The sequence below is a fragment of the Pan troglodytes genome, chromosome 1 (assembly GCF_028858775.2).
Source record: "Pan troglodytes isolate AG18354 chromosome 1, NHGRI_mPanTro3-v2.0_pri, whole genome shotgun sequence".
NCBI lineage: Eukaryota > Metazoa > Chordata > Mammalia > Primates > Hominidae > Pan > Pan troglodytes.
In genome coordinates, this window is record NC_072398.2 from 98,512,191 (window position 1) to 98,528,011 (window position 15,821).

At 39.0% G+C, this 15,821-nt stretch overlaps 1 protein-coding gene across 4 annotated transcripts in view; it reads left to right on the top strand.

Annotated features, from left to right (window-relative positions):
• Positions 1–383: 383 nt before the first annotated feature.
• The window catches only part of GOLPH3L (golgi phosphoprotein 3 like), a 51,087-nt gene continuing 35,649 nt past the window's right edge, over positions 384–15,821 (top strand). The window contains exons 1-3 of one of the 4 annotated variants that reach the window (XM_016926557.4): positions 384–553; positions 1,900–2,031; positions 2,916–3,110. In XM_016926557.4, coding sequence (XP_016782046.1) covers positions 2,002–2,031; positions 2,916–3,110 — 225 coding nt within the window. In that variant the 5' untranslated portion in view covers positions 384–553; positions 1,900–2,001. Of the gene's footprint in view, positions 749–1,886; positions 2,032–2,915; positions 3,111–15,821 lie in introns of those variants that run through there. The other 3 variants (XM_001169746.4, XM_063814061.1, XM_054670632.2) reach the window with 3 other exon arrangements.

A 15,821-nucleotide genomic window follows, 5' to 3' on the forward strand; every position in this document is an offset into this window, starting at 1 on the left:
GGGTTTGTCAGTAATAAGCGCTATAGGGAATGCTGGTAGATATGCGATGGTAGAAATGTATTCATCCTGTTTAAGGTAAACCATATAAACGTACACAAACTGACCCAGATCATGTTTTTCTGGAACAGTCAAGTCAAGGATAAACTGACTGTCAGAAACAACCAATGTAAAAATATTTATTTATTTTTAGCTGTATTGCTTGGATCCCAACACATCTCACTTAATTGTCCCAGTATACGCTACTACAGCAACACACCTGCTACACTGAAATTAACCCACAGAAACCTTTCGAGATTGGCAGCCCATGTTAGCTCACTCAGCGCTTTGATTGGCTGGTTTAATGGGGGTGGGGAGCGCAGCCCTCTTTCCTCTCTTCCACCAAGGTTCCTTCATTGGATTGACCAGCTGTCAGGTTGAACGCAAACCTGCCTCCTTTTGGTGGTGTTTGTCTGGATCGCAACAGAATAGCTGGGGGAGAGCCTCCCCCTGTGAGCTCCGATTGGCGGGACTCAACCTTGGTGATTTCTGATTGGCGCAATGAAGAAACACCAAGGTAGGTTGCCTAGTGATCCTGAGGAAGCTGATGTGTTATTCCTTCTCTGCATCGAAGGATCAGGAAGTTTGTGCTCTCTGCGTGGCTAAGTTTTTCACCTACTAGGACGGGGGTGGGGTGGGGAGAACAGGTGTCCTTCTAAAATACAGCACAAGCTACAGCCTGCGTCCAGCCATAACCCAGGAGTAACATCAGGTAAGCAACGAGAAAATTACATTTCCTAACGTCCCTTCCCCCCACCAAAAAAAACCTCTATTTTTAAAAATTATTATTTTATGGGAGGGAAAGGTTTGTATTCATTTGGGCCATTTGTTTTCTTTCAAGTAGGATTTTTAACTAGTAAATGTCCAGATGAAACTAATTTCTCAAAGAAACCGCCCCCCCGCCCCCCTCCCCCCTCCCCCCTCCCCCCTCCCCCCCTGCCCCGCGAAGGTTTAAAGTTTCTTGGATTGGTTTAGGAAATAGTCCCTATTCACAGTGCCAGATAGGCTTAGTGCGCTTAAGAATTTATTTCATGGTTCTCTTCCTCCTTCACTTTTCTTCCCACCTCCTATAACAAATTATATTTGAAATATACCCTTGTACAAAAAAACTTTTGTAGCTCACTTCATGTGTATTTCTATTTTAAATGTTCACATGCACTTCTGAGTATTCATTTTAATCAATATAAATTTATCGAGCAATAACAATGTTAAAGACACTGCTAGTTGCTATGGAGAATATATAAACCCAAGAAGACAATATCCCTGTTCTTAAGAAGTTTACAGTTGAGAGACAGCTATACCAAGAGAAAGACTATAATAAATACTTTAAAGGAAGTGAGTATAAATAAAGCTCTGTGAAACAGCTGAGGGAGTGGCCATGAGACACATAGGTAATAGAAAAGAGGAGGTCACTTAAAGGCCTTAACAAGGCCTTTAAAGAATGGGTAGAATGTAAAGAGGAAGAGAAAAGGGTGAAGACCCCAGCAAGTACAGAGGAGCAGAAGCAGAAAGAAAGCATGAGACATTTTTGAGAAAAAGTCTGGCAACACTACTTATTAGGAGTAATGGGAAATATCGCTAGAGGAGTAGAAACGAGTCCAGTCATAGCAACTCTTAAATACCATTATTTTGATCTTGAAAAAGATACTCCTTTATATAATTGCTGATTTAAAATATTTGTTATATATTATCTTAAAAACTGATATCTAGATTTATATAAAATAAAGTATGCTAACTATAAACTTTATCACAAATGATTTAGTGCAGTTTCTTTTGACCGTAGTACATAGAATAAAAGACATGTTCTTTGATTTTTTTTTTAAATTGAGAAAATTTGTTAATCTTTCAACACTCTCTTGCCAGTAATTTTTGTTTGCAGCTCCTTGTGTATTTGCAAGATATGGCTAGCTAGGACTAGAGCTGCTAAGTTTACTGACTGTGGAATTACTACACATGATTTTCTGAATGTTATCGTCTAGACTTGTGATCTCCAAAGTGAGTACATGAAATGAGTCATTAGGGTATGGGAAGGAAATATAGAACATGTATTTCTATTTAGTTTTTCGTATTCTTTTTTACTTTCTATTTTTTGTGTTTTTTTTATAATGTAGTACCATTGAATGTTTATAGAAATTAGATACAAATTATTATATGCATTTTGGGGCTGGATGCTCACAATTTTTTGTTGTTCCATCTTACTTAACTTGGGATCCATTTTGTGAAAGAGGAGTGACAATGGTGGATATTCACTCCTTCTTTATAGATTATGCAGAAAAAATCAGCAGGTTTGGCCGGGCCTGGTGGCTCATGCCTGTAATTCTAGCACTTTGGGAGGCCCAGGCAGGCAGATCACTTGAGGTCAGGAGTTCAAGACCAGCCTGGCCAACATGGTGAAACCCCATCTCTACTAAAAATACAAAAATTAGCCAGACATGGTGGCGCACACCTGTAATCCCAACTACTCAGGAGGCTGAGGCACAAGAATCACTTGAACCTGGGAAGCGGAGGTTGCAGTGAGCCAACATCGCACCACTGCACTCCAGCCTGGGCAACAGAGCAAGACTCCCTCTCAAGAAAAAATAAGAAGAAGAAAAAGAAAAAAAGAAGTCAACAGGCTTGAAAGATGAGCATTTCTACTGGACTTTAGAATTACTCATTTGATCTTTTGTCAGTGCCATCTGTGAAGTACAAGCTATTGTACTTTGGAAAAGATACTGTATTACCCACCCATTTTTTCCTGGTCATTACTCCTTCCTTTCTTTCTATATTTAAATCTGTAAATATTTCCTATTTGTATGGATGTTTAGTATGCATGTATGAATATATGATTTATTTACATAAGCATACATATGGATTTTTTTTTTCACCACTCCCTCCAGAAACAGGTGAGAATGACCACTTTAACTCACCGGGCCCGTCGCACTGAAATAAGCAAGAACTCTGAAAAGAAGATGGAAAGTGAGGAAGACAGTAATTGGGAGAAAAGTCCAGACAATGAAGATTCTGGAGACTCTAAGGATATCCGCCTTACTCTTATGGAAGAAGTATTGCTTCTGGGACTAAAAGATAAAGAGGTAATGCAGTTAGGTTTGCTAGGCTATCTCAAAGACTATTAAATATTGGAATGTTTTAGGAAGTAATCTAATGGAATATATTTAATAATAAATTGGTCTTAGAATTGTGCTCTAACCATCTGGAAGATGGAGGAGTTGGGACAGTGACCGATACTTGGAGGGTAAAAATCCAGAAGTAGAATTACGTGAAGTGTATTTAATTACAAAATTACTCCAAAATTTTAGAAGATACAGGAGAGGAGGATATAGTATAAAGTTTTGTACTTGTAGTTTCCCAAGTTAGATTAAAGGCGAAATAATACCGCTTATTAAAGTAAGAACGAGGGCCCACACATTGAAGTCTTCTTCAGCTTTGAGGAGAAATAGTCGTTTACATGAAAAGACAAGGAACATGTGTGATTAGTTGCCTTACAGAAATAAACAATTGGTAGGTTTCTTATAGCAGAAATAATTTTTTATTTTCCTCTGTGCATCTTTATAAGTCAAATATCAACAGTTGGATCAGGCGCGGTGGCTCACGCCTGTAATCCCAGCACTTTGGGGAGCCGAGGTGAGTGAATCACTTGAGGCCAGGAGTTCAAGACTAGCCTGGCCAACATGGTGAAACCCCGTCTCTACTAAAAATAAAAAATTAGCCATGTGTGGCGGCGGGTGCCTATAATCCCAGGTACTCGGGAGGCTGAGGCAGGAGAATCACTTGAACCTGGGAGGCGGAGGTTGCAATGAGCCAAGATTGCACCACTGCACTCCAGCCTGGATGACAGAGTGAGACCCTGCCTCAAAAAAAAAAAAAAAAAAAAAAATATATATATATATATACACACACACACACACACACACACACATATAAACAATTGAGGATTATTTTAATTTTTGAAAATTTTTAAAAATAATTTTAGCTTTTCTCTTTTTTCCCTAAATGTCTCCTTATTTAATGGAACATTTATTTTATAGTACAGTTAGTCTTAAGGTCCTGAGTCTTGTGATATAACTAGAAATTTCCCTGGCTTCTCTACTACTAGTATACATCATCATCCTTCATTTGTAACTTTTTGCTGTGTTTTCTCGTCACACTATTCCCTCATGAAGAAGTTACGAAGGTAACATTTTAAACAATCTGCTTTCTTTCCAGGAAAGCCTTAAATAACCGCCCCCCCTCGCCCACCGCCTGCAAGAAAAGAAAGAGGTATATTTATTACTGGCCTCAGTTTTGAAAACATACAAAATTAGAATGTTATTTTAGATTTTAAAAGTACTAAATTTGGCTTTGATAATTATCCTTAGCTAGAAGTGAATTGGCTGCATACAAGTAGTAACAGCTCTTCTTTTCTACATAATTCTTCGACTTGGAAATACCATTGTTGTTTAGATTTTGCCTTTCATTTATTTACTATTTTCCTTTTTACTTTTTTTCTTGTTAAATTACCAACTTGAACAAAATTTACAGACCAGTTATAGTCCGTGTATTGTTAAAACTAATATTAGAGACATGCTTATGTGTACCTGGCCAAGATGTAGGTATATCAGAAATTCTTGCCCGGAAATATATTTTCCTGTTTGCTGAGAAGTTGATGAGCCTTCAGTTTTATAAAAGGCAAATAAACGAAAAGGCAAAACCAGCTCTCCAAGAGAATGTCAGAATAGGACTGAAGATTAGGTGATATAAATACTCTTTTGAGACGTTTACACATTACCTAGGAAACAGTCACTGACTGTATAAAAAGAGGATATAGAACTAAAAGCTATTTGGTTTGTTTTAGCTTTGAATAGGAATGATTAATTTCCTGCTGACCTTATGCACTGGAATTTTTGCTTTTGGGCTTGTCTTCATGTGTTTATAATGGTTAATATAAATTTTAGGAAATAGAATAAAAAATAAAGCAGCTCATTAAGAGCTATGGCCATGGTGAGTACTTAACATATTGGTGAGATACTGTACAAAATAAGCAGATGGCTGGATGCAATGGCTAATTCCTGTAATCCTAACACTTGGGAGGCCAAGGTAAGAGGATTGCTTGGGCCCAGGAGTTCAAGACCAGCCTGGGCAACATGGTGAGACACCATCTCTACAAAAAATTTAAAACAAAAAAATTAGCTGGGCATGGTGGCACATGCCTGTAGTCCTAGCTACTCAGGAGGCTGAGTCAAGAGGATGGCTTAAGCCTCGGAGGTCGAGGCTTCAGTGAACCAGGATTGTGTCACTGCACTCCAGCCTGAACAACAGAGCAAGGCCTCAAAAAATAATAAATAAGAGCACATAACAATTAACCACCTTTTGAATTGCTCTAATTTTATTTTTGAGGATAGTTAACAAATATTTAGCTTTCATTTGGCTCAGGAAGAATAAAAGACAATAAATCCTTAGGTGTAAATGAATAGAAGAGGTCAAGCTTTGTGATTTATTTAAATAGTAGTAGTTACAAAAGGCCAGTTACATAACTATCTCTAAAAATATTAAATTGATTCCCAACTGTACTTATTTTTTTCTTATCTCTCAAACTATCAATAGATTCATTTAATCAATATTTAATGTGATTGAGGACACCCATTATGTGCTTAGGATTATGCTAAATATTAATACTAAGGTAAATATAAAATAGTATAGTATATGGTCCCTGCCTTCAAGAAACTTGCATTCTAGCTGGAGAGACAAAAAGATACATACTTTTTAAAAGTTAAGTAACCCGAAGGTCCATCAACAGCAGAATGGATAAAAATGAATCATCATCAAAAAAAAAGAGTCATCCATTTGTTTAAATGAGTATAAATATGTTTTCTATACAGAATGAAAATGAACATTGTTATACAACATGTATATTTCTCACATTATGTTCAATAAAAAAAGCCAAACACAAAAATATACATACTGTATGATTCCATTTATATGAAACTCAAAAAACTATTGTATTTGAGGTTGCATATTTAGGTGGTACAATTATAAACAAAATCAAGCCAGGAATTACTATAGTTTTTAGAATAGTGATTATCTTTTTGTAAGGGATGGGGAAGGAAAAGGGTGTTAGTAATTAGGAAGGAAAATGAAGAGGATTTCTAGATAGTAACAATTTTCTGTTTCTGGACCTAGAGGAAGTTTCATAGTTTTGTTTTTGTTTTTGTTTTTAAGACAGAGTCTCGCTCTGTCACCCAGGTTGGAGTATAGTGGCACCATCTTGGCTCACTGCAACCTCCGCCTCCCGAGTTCAAGCAATTCTCCTGTCTCAATCTCCTGAGTAGCTGGGATTACAGGCACCCGCCACCATGCCTGGCTAATTTTTGTATTTTTAGTAGAGATGGGGTTTCACCATATTGGTCAGGCTGGTCTTGAACTCCTGACCTCTCAGGCGACCCACCCAACTTGGCCTCCCAAAGTGCTGGGATTATAGGTGTGGCCTCCCAAAGTGCTGGGATTACAGGCATAAACTACTGCTCCCGGCCTTTTTTATTTATTTATTTATTTTTGATACGGAGTCTTGCTCTGTCCCTCCTGGCTAATTTTTGTACTCTTAGTAGGGAAGGGTTTTCAGCATGTTAGCCAGGCTAGTCTTGAACTCCTGATCTCAAGTGATCCACCTGCCTTGGCCTCCCAAAGTGCTGGGATTACAAGCGTGAGCCACTGCACCTGGGCCATAGATCTTCACTTTGGAATAATTAAGCTTTTTACTTTGTTTTGTTTATTCTTCTGTGTGTACATTATATTTCACAATGCAAAATATATTTTTTAAAGTAAACAACAGTAAAAAGCAAGTTTTTGCATGTTAGAATGAGCCAAGGGAGTTAGAGAGAGGAGAAACCATCATGAGATAGAGTAATCCGGGGAAGAATAGAAAAAGGCAGTAAAACAAGCCATGCCTTTAAAAATGGGAGGATTAACATGAATGGAGAAAAGGAAACACGTTCTGGATGAGGGAACCTGAGTGAGCAAAGGTATCATGAGCTTGATGAGTTTGGGAGATAACTGTGAGTAGGCCAGTATGACTGAAGTAGGTGGAGAACAATGGGATTCAAAATCAGTAAATTCGATTTGGACCAGATTATAGATTTTGTTACCAGGCAGAGACTTTTAGACTCTTTCCTTTAGGGAAAAGAGAATCAGCCTAATGAAAACAGCAAAGCCCATTTCATTTTTGTGTCCAAATTAAGGGCTTAATGACATTTTTATGTTCTTTGTGAGTATGTTTTAATGTGTATATAATTGCTTGTTTTTACATGGTTTGAGATTTGTGACAAGTCAAAAAAGGAAAAAATCCTAAATGTTAAATTTTGTGTCCCAAACTCCCAAACTTTTACTGGAGAGTTCCCTAAGATCCTCTGTTTAGAACCCAGTATTATCATTTTTTTAGAAACTATGTCTCTTTCAAGCAGGCACGGTGGCTCCTGTCTGTAATCCCAGCACTTTGGGAGACAGAAGGATTGCCTGAGGCCAGGAATTCTAGACCAACCTGGGCAACATAGTGAGACCTCATCTCTACAAAAAATATAAAAATTAGCCTGGCATGGTGTCACATACCTGCAGTTTCAGCTACTTTGGAGGTTGAGGCGAGAGGATTGCTTGAGCCCAGGAGTTCAAGGCTGGAGTGAGCTATGTTTGTGACACTGTACTCCAACCTGGGTGACAGAGTGAGACCATATCTTAAAAGAAAAAAAAAATTCTTCTGAGGGGTAACTACCACAGACTGGTTTTAAAATATTAAGCATCTGGCCAGACGCAGTGGCTCACATCTATAATCCCAGCACTTAGGGAGGTTTGAGGCGGGCAAATCACTTGAGGCCAGGAGTTCGAGACCAGCCTGGCCAACATGGTGAAACCCCATCTCTACTAAAGGAAAAAAAAAATTAGCTGGGCGTGGTGACATGCACCTGTAATCCTAGCTATGCTGATGGGAGAATCTCTTGAACCCAAGAGGCAGAGGCTGCAATGAGCCAAGGTCACACTACTGCACTCTAGCCTGGGTGACAGAGTAAGACTGCCTCAAAAAATATAAACTAATTAAATTAAATATTAAGTATCATTGTCTTATGAAAACAATCAAGAAATTTAAATATAATTTGAAGAGTATAACCTTTCAAGCACAGTTAAAATTAGATACTATCTCAGTTCAATAACACTGACCTCAACTGAGAAAGTAAACATTGAGCACAAGCCTGACCAAAATAAAATAGGTTTATCTCCTGTTGAAATCAGGAATCTGCTTATTTGTTATTATTGCCTTTGGTAAGAGTTTTGATATAGATTATTAACTCATGAACAGTGTTTTAATTGACTTGCTAATGTATAAAACTTTTCATTTATTAGAATTGTTTCTTAAGTTACCTCTAAGGGGAGTGAGCCAATTACTGCTTTTGACTCCTAGTGGTCTTTTCATTTCTCATCTATTTAATTTGTGGATAATGTTTTTCAACCATCCTCTCTTTCTTGGAAAGCTTTCTCCTAGTAATGCCATTTATTGAATACTTACTACTTACTGTGAAAGAAAAGCTTTTCATCATATTTCTCATGTCACTGTGGTAAAAATTGGCAAGAAGTATTATCCATTGGAAATATGGAAATACATTTTCACTTATTTGTTTAATCACCAAAAATTTTATTGAATGCCTCATATGTCATAGAAAGAGAGAACAAAAACAATTGTCCCTGCTTTTGAGGTCAATTTATGGTTTAGTGGCATAGGGATGGTTGGAGATGCTGGGAGTAGAAGCCAGAAAGTCAGCAGACCATTTCAGAACAATGTGATTTGTGTATAAGTGTGTTCTGAGTAGGAAGGAAACACAGAGGAAAAGCACGTAAATCAGATGGGTGGTGGGAAGGAGCAGTAGGAGAGGGAAGAAGAGATGTTGGGAAAGACTTACAGGAGGTGATAACTCTTTTTTTTGTTGTTTGTTTGTTTGAGATGGAATCTCGTTCTGTCACCCAGGCTGCAAAGCAGTGGCGTGATCTTGGCTCACTGCAACCTCCACCTCCTGGATTCAAGCGATTCTGCTTCCTCAGCCTCCCAAGTAGCTGGTATTACATGCACCTGCCACCATCCCCGGCTAATTTTTGTATTTTTGTAGGGACGGGGTTTCACCATGTTGGCCAGGCTGGTCTCGAATTCCTGACCTCAGGTGATCCAACTGCCTTGGCCTCCCAAAGTGCTGGGATTACAGGTGTGAGCCACTGCGCCCCGCCAGGAGGTAATAACTCTTAACTGGAATAAGAGTGAGTTAGTCTGTAAAGAGACAGGTTCTAGGAAAAAAGAACATCAACTGGATGTTCCTAATAATTTCAGTGATGTGCAACTGGAATAACCACAGATGTCTGAAAGCATCCCATCTCCTTTTAATGAACTCCAGTGTTTTAAAACTGAAGTATCAGAGCTGAACATCCAGTTACATGCTTTATTATTTAAGTTTTCTAAAATTGTGAAATACAGTGTATCCAGAAAATTGTATAAAGCACATATATACAGTTTAACAAGTAGTTTGAAAGTCAACAGTCATGTAATCACCAATAGAACAATATCAGCATCCTGAAAGGCTTCTCTTATGCCTGCCCCTAATCGCATGCTGCCCACTTCCCTGTAGTTTTGACATGTATGTATATCCCTAAACAATATATTTTAGTTTTGCCTGTTTTTAAACTCTATTTTATTGGGTTAATATTTTAATGTATTCTTTTGATCAATATAATGTTTGTGAGATTTGTCCATGTTGTTGCATATAATTTAATCCAGTTCATCCTGATTAATATTTCATTACATGAATATACCACTATTCATTCTATGGGTTAATGCACATTCAAGAGTTCATTATGAACAGTGCTGCTAAAATTCTCCTGGTACTTGTCAGTTATCTTTTTTCAAACAATCTACTATTATCCACTATACGTATGGGAATTATACGTATGAAATTCATATGTATTTTTAATTATAAAGTATGTTAATGCTATGCTTTTTCAAGCTGCTGATGATCCTCCATCAAGTATAGTTCATCTTTATTAGCAATAGGAGATTAGAAGTAAAAGCTTCTTTAAAGCTGGTAAAAAAAATTCACTAATCAAAAAGTTTTTTTTGAGACAGAGTTTCGCTCTTGTTACCCAAGCTAGAGTGTAGTGGCACGATCTTGGCTCACCACAACCTCTGCCTCCCGCGTTCAATTCTCCTGTGTCAGCCTCCCGAGTAGCTGGAATTACAGGCATGCACCACCACGCCCGGCTAATTTTTTGTATTTTTAGTAGAAACGGGGTTTTACCACGTTAGCCAGGCTGGTGTCGAGCTCCTGACCTCAGGTGATCCGCCTGCCTCGACCTCCCAAAGTGCTGGGATTACAGATGTGAGCCACCACGCCCAGCCCAAAAAGGTTTTTAAAATCAGTCACAGTCAGTCAGTGTCCAACTTGTTGATTATTGGCTATGAATGAAGAAAATTGCCCTCCTTAAAAAGTGACTCAATCCTAAAGCATTTTATTATAATTAAAATATTAATAGCAGGCTGAGCAAAGAACAAGACCTTGTCTTAAAAAAAAAATTAAAAGTCTAATTTAAGTTACTACCTGGTCTTTCCTTTTAGTTTCCTAATCGCGCAAAATGAACAATAAGTCTCCCAGTAGCTACTGCGATTGTGAATAGGGCAACTGTATCAGAAGGGCTTGTTTGTCAGGTTTTTTTCTTTAAACATAAGCTGTTAAAAAAATTAACTTTTGGTTTTTATTATATCCAGGCATATTAACCCCAAATAACTATTTACTATTGGTATAAAAGGAAATAAACTGGAAGACCAAAGACCTGTTTTAATAGTAGGAAAATATAGCTTAAACTATTTCATTAAGATCTTCTCCCTAATTCTCCCAATCCCCAAATGCACACAGTACTCTCCCAAAATATAAAATATCTAGTATTGATATTGAGACAAAGCTGCCCACTTGAATTTGGGATTTTGGCTGTAACCACTGTGCCTATAAACTTGCTGTCAGCCATTTCATCACTTTTGCCTCCATATTTTGTTTGTATAATTTATTTTCAAAACATTTTGCAGTTTCTATTGTTTAATCCTGCAAGGCAGGTATCATTCTCTTTATAGGAGTCAAAGTTAAATGATCATTTGGGCAATAAATTGTGGAATTTACATTCAAACTGACTCTGCAACTGGGCGTAGTGTTTCACTGCCTGTATTCCCAGCAGTTTGGGAGGCCAAAATGGGAGGATTACTTCAGGCCAGGAGTTCAAGACAAGCCAGGGCAACAAAATGAGACCCAATCTCTACAAAAAAATGAAAACAGCCCTGCGTGAACCTATAGTCCCAGCTACTCAGGAGGTTGAGGTGAGAGGATCACTTGAGCCCAGGAGTTCGAAGCTGCATTGAGCTATGATCACACCACTGTGCTCCAGCCTGGGCCACAGAGCACGACTCTGTCTCAAAACAGGAAAAACAAAACAAAAACAAATATCTGACTTTGCAGTTTAAAAAGGACATGCTGGCTGGGTGCGGTAGCTCACGCCTGTAATCCTAGCACTTTGGGAGGCCGAGGCAGGCAGATCATGAGGTCAGGAATTCAAGACCAGCCTGGCCAATATGGTAAAACCCCATCTTTACTAAAAATACAAAAATTAGCCGGGTGTGGTGGCACGCACCTGTAATCTCAGCTACTCGGGAGGCTGAGGCAGGAGAATTGCTTGAACCAGGGAGGCAGAAGTTGCAGTGAGCCAAGGTTGCGCCACTGCACTCTAGCCTGGGCAACAGAGCAAGACTCTGTCTCAAAAAAAAAAAAAAAAAAAAAAAAAGACATACTTACAAAGCAAGTTTCACATGTTTCTCTGTATTTCTTCCTGAAATAAAGAGAATTGTTCAGGATCGTTAACTGTTTAGTGTGACCCAAATAATTTCACCTCCTTGAATAGATTCATATGGATTTTATTTTTTATATTTATATTTTTATTTTTTGAGATAGACTCTCATTCTGTTGCCCAGGCTAGAGTGCAGTGGTGCGATCTCAACCCACTGCAACCTCCACCTCGTGGGTTCAAGCAATTCTCTTGCCTCAGCCTCCTGAGTAGCTGGGACTATAAGGTGCATGCCACCATGCCTGGCTAATTTTTTATTTTTAGTAGAGACAGGGTTTCACCATATTGGCCAGGCTAGTCTCAAACTCCTGACCTCAAGTGATCCACCTGCTTCAGCCTCCCAAAGTGCTGGGATTACAGGCATAAGCCACTGCATCTGGCCAGATTCATATGGATTTTAATTTATGCCTCCTATTAAGATAAAAGATTATTATGTTTCACAATAATATTTGGCATATGAGTTATTTTTCAGGTCTTATCCATATCTTTCTTGTTCAAATGTTTAATACCCCAGCAAAGCTCACTCCTGGAAAAAGATTTTGGGATCCTATAAAAAACATTAACTAGGCATCAGTAATGTCAGAAAAAGGGAAAATACTACTGTAAGGAATTCTGAATGATTTTATTAGTTTTATTTTTACTTCAAATTTTCCATTCCATTGCCTCAAATATTGAGGAAATAGGAAAATTCTATACATTATTTTTCTCTTCTCCTTTTTCAAACAAGATATTCTAGTCATAAAGGGCAACAAGTCCAAGTAAGAAGTTTGAATAACCCAACTGGCAAAAGGAAGATATGTTTAACGAATAAGTAAATAATATTTAATTATAATTATCATATTATCGCTGGGCATGGTGGCTCACGCCTGTAATCCCAGCACTTTGGGAGGCCGAGGTGGGTGGATCACCTGAGGTTAGGAATTTGAGACCAGCCTGGCCAACATGGTGAAACCCCATCTCTACTAATAATACAAAAATTAGCTGGGCATGGTAGTGCATGCCCGTAATCCCAGCTACTTGGGAGGCTGAGGCAGGAGAATTGCTTAAACCCAGGAGGCGGAGTTTGCAGTGAGCTGAGATCGCACCATTGCACTACAGTCTGGGCAACAAGAGTGAAACTCTGTCTCCAAAAAAAAAATTTAAATAATCACATCAGAAGGTCTAGTGTACAAATAGTCATTATTTTTCTTGTCAGTTCACTCTTCAGCTATAGATTAGAACCCATGTCACACATGTTCCTTATGGAAGGAGGGAGACACTATTATACTAAAAAGAGATAAATATGAGTAAGCAAATAGTTATTTTTTCTTGCATCTTAAAGCTTAAAACCAAGGCTGGGCATCATGTCCCACGCCTTTAATCTCAGCACTTTGGGAGGCTGAGGCAGGAGGATTGCTTGAGCCCAGGAGTTTGAAACGAGCCTAGGCAACATAGCGAGACCCTGTCTCTAAAAATAAATAAAACATTAAAAAAGCTTAAGACTAAATGAATAGACAAGCCTCTTCTAGATTTTTCTGTGAGAGTAGGATTATATTAGTTTGCTAAAGATGCCCTGCTAAAATACCACAGACTTGGTGGCTTAAATGACAGAAATTAATTTTCTCACAGTTCTAGGGATTAGAAGTCCAAGATCAAGATTGATGGGTTTGGTTTCTTCTGAGACTTCTCACCTTGCCCTGCAGACTTCCTGCTGTGTCCTCTATGCAAATGCCTTCCTGGCGTCTCTAGGTGTCCAAATTTCCTCCTCTCAAAAGAACACCAGTCAGATTGGTTTAGGGCCCACTATAACACCTTCATTTTAACTTAATCACCTCTTCTAAAAGCCCTATCTCCAAAGACAGATGTATTCTGAGGTAATGGGGGTTATAACTTCAACATATGAAATTTGAGGGGACACAATTCAGCTCATAACAATGATTTAGAAAGGTTTTAGAAAAAATAGGTTATGAAGATAATTGCATATTTATTTATGTACATCCGCCCGAAGGACAGCTCACTCTCAGGAAGTATCATTAAATTGTCTAATGATGTGATTTTTTTTCTTCAGCTCAAGTCAGCCAACATTTATTGAGTATCTCTTTTTTTTTTTTTTTTTTTGAGACAGAGTCTCGCTCTGTCACCCAAGCTGGAGTGCAGCAGCGTGATCTTGGCTCGCTGCTTCCACCTCCTGGGTTCAAGCACTTCTGGTACCTCAGCCTCCCGAGTAGCTGGGATTACAGGCTCCCACCACCAAGCCCAGCTAATTTTTTTTTTTTTTTTTTTGAGACAGAGTCTCTGTCGCCCAGGCTGGAGTGCAGTGGCGCGATCTCGGCTCACTGCAAGCTCCGCCTCCCGGGTTCACGCCATTCTCCTGCCTCAGCCTCCCGGGTAGCTGCGACTACAGGCGCCCACCACCACGCCCAGCTAATTTTTTGTATTTTTAGTAGAGACGGGGTTTCACCATGTTGGCCAGGATGGTCTCGATCTCCTGACCTCGTGATCCGCCCGCCTCGGCCTCCCAAAGTGCTGGGATTACAGGCGTGAGCCACCGCGCCAGGCCAATTTTTGTATTTTTAATAGCGATGGGGTTTCGCCATGTTGCCCAGGCAGGTCGTGAACTCCTGGCCTCATGTGATCTGCCTGCCTCGGCCTCCCAAAGTGCTGGGACTATAGGCATGAGCCACTGCACCCGGCCTTGAGTACCTCCTTGATGCAAGGCACTGAGAAAAGTAAGGAAAATATAAAAGTAAGTAAGATGCGCTTATCTTCCTACAGAAGCATAGGGATTTGATAGAGGAGAAAAGATATTTATGCAGTAACCATACAGCTAGACACAGTATGTAAGTACTAGGAGAAAGGTACCAAAAAAGTGCTATAGGAACATGGAAAAGGAAGAAAGTCCGTGCCAGTTATTCTTTATTTTCTCTGTTTGACCTTACCTATTCACAGTTGTCCAAGAAGTTTAAGGTAGGAATGGCAAATAGAAAAAAATACTGAATCAAAGGGTTTGAGGTTACTGTATTCTCTTTTTTATTTGTTTTCTTTTTTAGTTAGTTTTTAAAATTTGTCTAAGATATAAAAGTAATTTTATTACTTTTTGATATTTTAAAAGTGAAATACATTTACCCTAAGAAATTCAGACAGAGATCTACATGAGAACACTTTTTTTTTTTTTTTTTTTTTTGAGAAAGAGTCTGTCACCAAGACTGGAGTGCAGTGGCACTATCAGGGCTCACTGAAGCCTCACCTTCCCCAGGAGCAGGTGATCCCCCTGCCTCAGCTTCCCAAGTAGCTGGAACTACAGGTGCAGGCCACCACGCCCAGCTAATTCTTTGTAATTTTTATAGAGCTGGGATTTTGCCATGTTGCCCAGGCTGGTCTCAAACTCCTAGACTCAAGTGATCTACCTGCCTCAGCCTCCCAAAGTGCTGGAATTACAGGTGTGAGCCACCGCTCCTGGCCCTCCATGAGAACACTTACTGGGATGATAGAAGTGTTCCAGATCTTGCTTGGGGTGTGAGATAACATGGATATATGCTTTTGTCAAAACTCACTGAACTTAACATCTATGCATTTCACTCTATGTAAATTATACCTTTTTTTAAAGGTGTAAAGAAGAAAATAAAAACCACCTATAATCTTGCTTTCCAAAGATAACTACTGTTAAAATTGTAATATATATCCTTATAGACTGTTTTCAGTGCATATATATGTATACACAGATGCATCTTTTTTTTTTTTCTTTGAGACATTGTCTCCTCTGTCACTCAGGCTGGAGTGCCATGGTACCTGCAGCTCACTGAAAGCTCCACCTCCCAGGTTCAAGCAATTCTCATGCCTCAGTTACCAGAGTAGATGGGATTACAGGCGCCTGCCACATACCCGGCTAATTTTTGTATTTTTAGTAGAGACAGGGC